This window comes from Cajanus cajan, chromosome 2 (assembly GCF_000230855.2).
Source record: "Cajanus cajan strain Asha chromosome 2, NIPB_CcT2T_4, whole genome shotgun sequence".
Lineage (NCBI taxonomy): Eukaryota > Viridiplantae > Streptophyta > Magnoliopsida > Fabales > Fabaceae > Cajanus > Cajanus cajan.
In genome coordinates, this window is record NC_138518.1 from 65666386 (window position 1) to 65677189 (window position 10804).

General features: G+C 27.7%; 1 protein-coding gene across 1 annotated transcript; it reads right to left on the reverse strand.

Moving 5' to 3' along the window:
* Positions 1-2215: 2215 nt before the first annotated feature.
* On the reverse strand, positions 2216-5973 carry LOC109803951 (sulfite exporter TauE/SafE family protein 3). The gene is made up of 10 exons (XM_029271847.2): positions 5719-5973; positions 5447-5511; positions 5325-5352; positions 5148-5233; positions 4975-5061; positions 4811-4861; positions 4397-4618; positions 4215-4308; positions 3901-4041; positions 2216-2856 (listed from the first exon to the last, which is right to left on the reverse strand). The coding sequence occupies exons 1-10, from the start codon at positions 5960-5962 to the stop codon at positions 2771-2773; spliced, it is 1104 nt and encodes a 367-aa protein (XP_029127680.2). The 5' UTR covers positions 5963-5973; the 3' UTR covers positions 2216-2770.
* Positions 5974-10804: the final 4831 nt, after the last annotated feature.

The following is a 10804-nucleotide window of genomic DNA, read 5'->3' on the forward strand; positions in this document are numbered from 1 at the left end:
AAAAAAAAAATTTGAAAAATGGGCATAATAATTATATATAAGAAAAAATGGTCCACCCAATTGTCTGGACTCAAGTGACCTTTTTTTTTTTTTTTTTTTAAGGTGAGAAATTAAATAACTCCTTCATTTAAATTAAGAAATGTACATAATAATAATAATAATAATAATAATAATAATAATAATAAATGGTGAAAATGAAACACTTCATATCTCACTATAAAAAAAATAAAAATAAAAATGATGGAATTATAAAAATATGTGATTAGTTTTAAAATAGTGGAGTAGTTAAACAAATTAGTCAAAGAATATAAAGAGGTAGTTAAACAAATTAATTAAAGAATAAAATAGTAAAAAAAATGTGGATCCCAAAATAAAATATCTCTTTATTAATATTATAGATAATATCTTTAAAAAGTGTCATCAAGTTACCACGGTTAGAATCACACTTTAATAATATATAATATATTATTATGACTAAATTAATTAATTTTTTAATTTAAAAGGAAGAAATATTGAAAAGATAATTTAGAAAAAATATAGAATAAAAATCGAGAGAATTGTATATTTTCCAAAATGAGGTAGTTGATTTGTAGTTATATAGTTGTAACTTAAAGGTTATATATATGATTTAGTGTATGGAAGTGAAACATAAATACTCACAATTTAGTGATTTTGTTAAGGGCCATGGAAAGAATGAGTAATTTTGCAAACTCCAAGCAGGTCCATGGATAGTTAGGGTGTTTATGAATAGATTTTTTAAAAAAATTGATCTAAATCGAACCAAACCATTTTATAAAAGTAGATCGGTTAACTGATCCATTTTTTATAAAGTAGATCAGTTTGATTTTTTTAAAATATGGATCAGTTTTTTGAAATTAGATTGGTTCGGTACGGTACAGTTATCCACTTTTTACTCATATATGGATCGATTTTTTAAAAAAACCAAACTGAATCAAACCGATCCACTTTGTAAAAATGAATTGGATAACTGAACCGGTTTTATAAAGTGATTCGGTTCGATTTTTTTTTCAAAATGGATCGAATTTTTTAATACGAATCGGATCAGTTATGGATCGGTTCGGATCAATTTAGATTTTTTGCACACCCCTAATAAATAGTAATTGACTAATAGGTTAAGGAAGAAAAATTTAGTAAATATTATGAAATAATTTGGATTTACGGGACCTAACAAAATATTATTTTAACTCTGTTGAGAGTGAATCTTAGGAGCATCAAAACATTTTAGTGCTTTACTATAAAATAGTATGGATATGATATATATATTACTTACGGGACATGTATATTATAATAATGTCATTTTTATGTGAAAATGATGATAATTTCAATATTAACTGTTAAATTAAAAAATAATTCAAATTAAAATATTATAAATAAAATTACTATATATGATATCATTATTATTGTATATGACAATCATCATTGCCATAAATCATCATTACCTATCAATGTTATTATTGTCCTTATCATTATTATTATCACACCACCACTAATGATGACGATTATGGTGATAATGATGATAGTAACAATAATGACAATAGTTAAGATAATGATAGTGGTGATAGTGACAATACAATAATAATAACAATAATGATAGTAACAATAATAATAATGGTGATGATGACAATGATAGTGATGATGATGGCAGCGATAATCATAATGGTAGTAATAACAACAACAAAAATAGAACAACTACAATAATGACATTACGTGATAATTTTATTTGTAATCTTTTCTTATACAAAGTTAATTTTTGAATCTTAATCAACATAACATGAGACACTATGTTTGAAGTTAATTAATAAATTTTTTTGTAAATTAATTTAAAATTTCATATTGCAAAATATCATTTATATGAAAACAATTTATTTATTCATGTTTACACTAGAGAACATATTAGCAGAAGAGTCCTAAAGTTGGTTAAGAATTCTAGCAATCTCAACGAGCCTTCATGCAACGTGATTTGTCAACATCACAAGAGATCATACTTATTTATGAAGTGTGTCCTTTGACTAAGTTGTAATGATTCCTACCTTTTTAAGAGGGTAACATTTATTATACCTTTCTCATGTGTAATTGGAGGGTGGTTTAGTGCTGTACTCATTTCACTTCAATTAGGTGTGAGAAAGATTTAGAAACCCTTTGTTTTGGGCCTATAGGCTCAGGGTTCATAGGCCCTTCCATATCTCTTGTGTAATGGAATAAGTTGGTTGCTATGGTTAACCTATGATAAGTTAGTTTGAGTGTTGCTTTTTCTAACTCATTCTGGTCATTATTAAGATTAGTTTTGCTAAAAAAATCTAGTTGATTGACCATATATTTTCAACCCTTATTTCAATTGGTTCGGTTAGATGATTACGAATCCTTCAAGGTTTCAAGTTTAATAAATATTAACACTTGTTATTCTTAGTTGAATAGTCTTAGTCTTTCAAGTGTCAAACCTAAAAGGTGTAGATATTTATTATACTTGATCAAATAATCTATAATTTCTTAAGTTTGAATTAAAAAAAAAATAATCACTTGTTATATTTAGTCGAATAATTCAACTTATTTAAAATTATTATCGAAATATTAAAATACTCAAACTATTATCGAATAATCATGTAAATAACAAACTTACTCCTTAAAAAATATATACATACATGATAAACTACTTTTTGAGAAATTTAAAAAAAAAGGTATGTTCTTTATAAAAATCTAGACAGCACAAAACTATAAGTAAAAGGCGTATCACACATCATGAACTTTATTTTTAAACCCTATACTTGCAAAGGTTTGCAAACCCCATGTATTCCTTATTTTCAATCCTTTTGATTATGTTTGCAATGCCTACTCCACCTGTAATTTGGAAAGAAAAAATAAATTAAGCCATCAAAATAAAATAAAAAATTGCAAAAGCCAATATAGACATAAAGCTCGTTTAAATTAAACTTGTCTTTAAAGTGAACAAATAAAAAGTATTTTTTATAATTTATTTATTTTAATTAATGAAATTTTGATCGTATTTATCCTACATTATAAATAATTTTATTTAAGTCAAATAAAATTAGAGAAAGGAATTTTTTTTTCTAGAAACGAGATCATTTGATGAATTTTTCTTTTAAAGCATGTACACAAAAGAAAGGAAACTTTTTTACTAACCTTTCTTTTGACGAGAGTAACAATTTCTTTTGCAAATTAGTAATTAAAGTTTTGTTATGATATTTGTTTGAGAATGATGTATTTATTAAAAAAAAAATTATATAGTTATTTATCTTCATAATAGAAAGATATTGTCTATTTTAAATTTTTATGCTCATAATTTTATTTTTGTTTCTCATCTAAAAAGGTCTTTAATCAAAGGAGTATATGTATATTTTATAAATTTTTTTTTTTTATTCTAAGGATGTGTGACCTTATTTATATCTCAATTTTGTTTGAGATGATTGTAAGATTTTAATTTTTTTTTGTTGTCATGAATAAAATATGTTTGGATAAAGGAAGGTAGAAATAATTTTTAAATTGATTTTAAAATTATTTATATTTAAATTAATTTGCTAAAAATCAACGTTCGTTAGTTCAATCAATGTTGTGGTTAATTCTCAAATTTCAAGGTCTCAAGTCTAAGTCTTGCATTTGATAAAAAAAAAAATCCTAAAAGAGATCGTTTTAATGCAATTAAAGTCTTGAAAGAGACTAGTTTCTAGTGAAATTAATAGATACTTCTATCAATATAATAGTTTAAAAAAAAAATTGCTCAGTTATGTTAGTATTTATGTTATGACACATATATTGGTAACAATAGCCAATATTTGCCTCCAGGTACTGGTAAGTAACCACACAAAAATAAAGAATACCAAAAGAAGGTCCACAAAGCAGTCTCCAAAAAATGATAGTACTTACCTAGTAATACTGCACTAACACCGAGTGTGAGGGTTAGGATGAAAATTATCACAGATGCTCTCCCCAGTAATGCAATCACCTTTCTCACCAAATGCTGCCCAAAAAGTGCAGAAACAGTGGCTACAGCTACGAAGTAAAGAGCTGCAACATGATCCAAAAATGATCATCAAAATGTCCATAAGATTTACCTAGTTATTGCTTCCTTAACATATTAGTCAATTACTATCCCTCTATATATAACTATGCACATGCTCTTGTAGCTTGGCAAAATGACTCATTCTCTCACACATTTATGTTCATTGGTCCATACTTACCATAAGTAATAGGGAAACGTTTGAGAAGGTAGTATTCCACCACTGCCATGGATGCAGAAAATGCCATTGCCATAATGGATGTAGCACTTGCCACCTTTGTGGAAAATTCCTCAATCAGAGTGATTTCCATGTAGAATGTACATGCATAGACTTTATGGCAAAAAGAAAAACTATAAAGGTACCTGAGGAGGGATTCCTAGTCCAAGGAAAAGGGGTGCCAAGATGAATCCTCCACCAAGGCCTAACAAACCAGCAATCATGCCAGCAAGTGTGCCACAAGCACATAATAGAATTAACTGCAACACTTGCCATTGTGGTTGTTGATCTCCCTTTGATGCTATGATTCTCGTCCCTTTGTATAGACGCACAGCCTCATATGAACTCATTCCTACAGCTATAGGGACCTAAAGAAAAGGAAAAAAATTTATGCTTCGTTGGTCCTAAGAACAAACAATATATTATATGTGGAAACTCTTGGCTCTTAAGTACTAAGGTAATGAGGCCATTTTGGTTTTATTAAGATGGAGAGTGAAAATACTATAAGATGACAACTATGGTTTTCAGAAATTAAATTCTCCTATAGTAGTAGTTCATACCTGCAGTAGATTCAAAACCCAATATACCACTGAGCAAGTTAGTGTGTAATTCTGTTCCAAAACAAAGCCATATATATTATCATCATGTTATGTTGACGGATGATCACCAATACAAGAAAATGAAAAACTCAAATTGTGAGTAGAACAGCTCTTGGGATACCAACTTTTCCAATCTCTAATGCAAGTATCATGACCCAAATCGCAAAAAGAAGTCCAAGTTCCTTCCATTGAATATTCTCAATGATAGAAATCTGCATGACAGATTTAGATTTCATTACAAAGAATGAATACATATTGAACATATATGGAAGCAAAAACTGTCTGAATTTTGTACTACTTTTTTCCTTGATTGATTGGTGCAGTCTTTGGCTGGATCTCCTGTTTGAATATACTGTGCAGCAGCATCTTCAGGACTTCCTATATCTGATTAATTACATTGAAAATCAGCATGACATGTTTGATATATTTATCTCTATACAGAAGGCTAGAATAGAAATAATATCAAACCATTTACCATCTATCTGTGACTTCTTCCTTGCTTCCTGGAATCATAACAGGCATGCATTAAACTAAAGCACCAAAGTGCAAAACTTGAAAGAAATTTAATATATAAAAGAGGGGTCATGTTTAAGCCACCTTCTTTATAATGGTTTCTTTTTTCCATGTATCAACACCCTTAAAGAAGGATTTAACTGAAATACCTGTTTCACATTCAGATTACATCGAAGGGTAAGCAAAGGAAAGAAATAGAACTATGAACCTGATTGGATACAAACTTAGAAGTGTTTTTGAGAGTTTCCCTACTAATAAATATTCTTTATTTTCGATAGAAAAAAATCTCAAAAACGTTTCTAACTTGTATCCAAATAAGTTCTAGAACTAACTCGAAGTTTTAACTCAATTTTTACCTACAAAAAATACTATTAACAAAATTGTTAGCATCCAGTCTGGAAAAATGACATTGAAAGAAACTCCAATACTGATTCCAAGCATTAACATTGGTTGGAAAAGAAGTGCCAAGTCATAGTCAATGACGGGCAAATCAAGGGTGGGGTGTCTTTGTCTCAAATTGTAGAAAACAGTTGCTGTTGCTCCACCAGTAATCATGCCTTCATCAAACAAACCGAAACATAATAATATAATTCCAAACATTATATTTTATTAAGATATTGGAATTTGGAAGTAGGCTAATACCACTCTCACATAGTTGGTGTAAATGTCCAGCATGCAGTGCCGTGTACGGAACTATTTCTAAATATTGACAGCATAATTTTTTACAAATTATCAAACTTGTTGGATAACACTGTAAACAGCTTTTACACTGTTAGTGTGTGTCAGCTATTTATTACTCATGAATTAAACTCTAAAAGTGAATTACACCACATTAATAAATAAATTTTAAAAAAAAAGCTATTAATTTGTAATGACTAAAGTGAAGGGATAAAATGAAGGGACAAGGCTAGTTCTTACATTTTGAAATTGCTATTGCTGATTTTGCATCGAATCCAATAATGAGGGTAAGCATTGGCACAAAGATGCCACCCCCACCAACACCTCCCACATTCCCAAATGCTGATCCTAGGAATCCAACTATGCTGCCCACTATTATTCTCCACCCATATTTCATGCTCTGCAGAAAACCAATTTTTTTAAACAAAAATAATAATAACTAATCCACGTGCTTTCCCCCAAAAATTTTACCACAATTATAGTTATTTGAAATTGACACAAAAGTACATGCAAACATAGAATAAATTATTCTCTTATAAAAAGTCAGATTTAGTTCCTCAGTTTTAAAAAAACAATACAATGTAATCTTTTCTGTCCAATTGAGATTAACCAAATAAATTTTTTTTGTACACGGGTCATTTTTAATTGTGCCATTTGTTTAAAAAGTAGACAACATTAGTTTTAATTGGACAAAAATATCATATTGCACCAAATTGGACCTTTTTAATAATATAAGGACCAAATTGAACTAGTTGAACAAAACGAAAGACTTAAAAAGTAATTTAACATAATTTTTCTTTATAAAATCTGTTATGAGGGTATTTGTGAAGTAAACACTTACTGGCCAAGTATGTTGATAAAATGCTTTATCATGATAACTGGTATCAACCCTTGTGGTGTCATTGGATTCTGAGGTTGCCGAGACTGTAACAAGAAGAAGCAAAGCAATGAGAACCTTTCCAGCAACCCATTTCACATCCCATCTTTGTGATGCATGCACAACCATTATGTCTCTTCTGATACAGAGCTGTTTTCAAAATTGAAAATCTTAGTCCTTTTAGTACTATGATTTTCCTACCCTATGCTTTGCTTCAAATGAGACCATAACAATTATATAGAAATTTCCAAATCTTCACTGTAAGTGTTGATTATGTTACTTGAATTCAATCGAAGTTTAGCTGCAAGAAAACAAATCTCAGGTCAGAAGAGTATTTTTGATAGCAATTAGCAAGTATGGCCTCTATTATGTTTTTATTAGTCTCTCTCTTGTACATTTACACATGATTTCTTGGCTATTTGTGGACAGGGTGCTCCCACTGCTACGGCCTACGCTCTAATTGGTGCTACAAATAATCCACTAGCACTAGTGCACTACGGTTTGTGGAGGGTCCAAAACCAGAATTTTGATGTCCAATATATATCAAATTCGATCACATCGAACATTATAATTTTTTTCTTCTTTGTCTCATGTAACTTATCTTACTTGAGTTAGTTAAAATGTGATAAAAGTAGGGGCGTAAACAGGTGAGGTTGAGTTAGGTTTGGATGGATTGATTATCTGACTCCATCAAAATTTATTGAGTTAGATTGGATTGAGTCAAGTTTGTGTAATTTTTTTTTTAAAACCAACTCAACTCAATGTGATCACGAACGGGTTAAGTTAGATTAGATTAATTGGATCAAAATAATTTAATTTTTTAAAAAAATAAATATTTTAAAATAAATGTAAATCATTTGATATATTGTTATAAATACAATGTTATCAGCCTATAAAACAAACAATGATACAAATTATATTCTAAAATAAATTTATTAATTTATTACATTATTATCAACTCAAAAAAACCAACATTAATTAATGTAAAATAAAAATTTAAAATAAATATATTATATTATTATAATGCAATCAATTTAAAAATACAAAACTCGTTATTGAATAACAGTGATAACGAGTATTGTCCTGAGCAAATGATCATTCAAACATTATTAATATTACTATTATTATAATAATAATAATTATTATTATTATTATTATTATAATAATTATTATTATTATATCGAATTAGGTCGGGTTACGAGTCAAAAATACAAAATTCATTATCTAATTTGTACGATGTCAGATTTTGATCTGGTTGAATTAGGTATGACCTTAATTTTTTGTACTAATATGATTAAAAGTTCATTTACTTCACGAGAAAATAAGTTATGTGTGAATAGGTAAAGATTTTTATTACATCATCCAATTACAAATTGTCATATATAAATAAATTTAATGATTTTTATAAATAAATAAAAAAAAACTTAAAAGTCATATGTATCATAATTTGTAATTGATTGACAACGTAGAATAATTTTACACTTTCCATGCATTAAACTCTTTGTTTAACCAAGTGTGAAATACATGCATACAACAGAATAATTTTTGAGTGATTATATTAAGTTTTACATCGACAAGTTATGATCATATTTAATTGTCAAAATAAATATAAATATTATTATTAACAATAATTGAGCTAAGTCGGAAAATATTGAAATACAAGTGTAAAAATTAAAGTGACTCAATTATTGTCAATAATCAAAGTTTGAATAAAGAATAATTGTTACAATTTTGTATTATTGACTTTTAATGAAGAGTTATTTTAGGAAATTTTTGTTTGCGGATTTGTTTTGCTCCCAAGAAGTTACTCCATTGATTCACACATAATAAAAAGTTAAGGCCAGAAGAATTTTCACTTTTCCTCTAAATACTAAGTTTTCTATTAGGTACTCGATATTTTGCTTGTGAGAAATTCTTTGAAATAAAACTTGGTAGCAATGGTTGGAGATATGTGTTTTGAAATATGTTGTTTAGGCTTTTAACATGTTTATATCATTATTTTCTTATTTTTCAACAACTCAGATTTTTTTCTTTTGCTGCAAATATACATGTACACACATATCCATCTACACCCAAATGCTACAATAAGATTGGGAAGAAAGAGCACCATCATAATTCATAACACACAACAAAGAGAAACCAAGAAATGGGCCAAGCCCACACACACCACAGGAGACCCAAAGCATGGGCTGAGCTCAATTCAAAAACAAGACATGCTGGGCAATGATCTACGCCCCATCTGGGAAATCTAGAAATAGTAAAAAGAGAGAAAAAAAATGCAATAACAAAAAAAAATGAAAAATGGATATATACATTACATAAAAAGAAATAATAAGGGGAATTTGGGATGCAGGACATTTTATTTTAACGCTTTTGATGCTTAGTTCAAGAATGTTTCTCTTCATTTTATTGTTCCTTTTTTTCTATATTATTATTATTGTTGAAAAAGTGACACCGAGTGTCCCAGAATATTTTTAAAAGTAAAATAAATAAATATATGTATATAATAATGTGGACGATTATTTAGAGTCAATTTTTTAAAAAATTAATTTTTTTAATAATTAAGAGTATAATAATACATATATAGATTATGGAAATGAAAAATAGTTACGAAAAATAGTGTAATGATATATATACAAACAAAAATATATCAAGAAATTGGTAGTGTGAGTGATATTAAACTTAGATTTGAGTCTTGTATATGAGAAAAATATGATAAGGAATAACTCTATCAAAGATTAACATACTTCACTTTTATTTCATTATTCTTATTTCTTTTTATTATTATTATTTTATTTCTCATATTTTCATATTGTGACCGAACTCGTGTTATCCTTTCTTTATATTTTTTTTTTGTTTTTCTTGTGTGTTTTTTTCAATGGGCTCAATATGGCCTAATTTGAAGCCTTTACTTCCGGCACCATATCATTCGGTTCTTACACTCTTCCAACATATTAAAGTTTAAAAAATATTCTTAAAACATATTATCTTCTCATTCCGTTCATACGCCCCTAAAATTAAAAAAGTTATTAAAGTATGCTCCCAAACACAATTTCAAAAAATTAAGGATGTGTAAAATATCAAATTCAGAATGTTAAATATGTTTCAGAATATTCATTCTAAAATGTTAATTATGTGTTCCAGAACGCTTAATCTGAAATGAGAAAATTTCGGAACAACTAATCTAGAATGAGAAAATGTGTTCTAGATTAGACTTTCTGAAAATTAAACTTGCCGAAACCAAAAACTATGGAAGAAAACATGTATAAGTGAGACGATATAATAATGTTTATGGGAAAGGTTTGATGGTTTATTTCGGAAGTCACGTGACTTAATCTTATTCTTTTAACATTTCGTGATATGATCTAATCTAGTCTCATAATAAAAGTCATCTCACGTAGTTGATGTACTCCCTACATTGCATACAAGTGTATACAATGAGAACTTTTCTTATGGTAAGAAATGAGAATTATAAATATAAAGAATTAGAATATATTTGAATCGTTAAGATTAATATATATATATATATGATAAATAGCTAGATAGATGATCAAGTCATCACAAATTTTTAATATATCTTAATTATTTATGTAGAACCATTAGGTCAATCTAGTACTAAGAGATGAGGTAGTATAATAAGGTTTTATATTCAAAATTTATTGTCTGTAATCTCTTATTGAAAATAAGAATCATCCACGTTATATGACTTAGTTTTATAATTTTTTTAAAAAAAATAAGTTTATACACAATTTACTCCCTTTGTTCTTTTTAATTTTTAGAAAAATTTTGTTTCTATTTATTTTTTATTTTCAAATTTTAAGACAACATTAATTATTATATTATCAATTATACTCTCTATATTTTATATAATTTTTAATTAATTTACA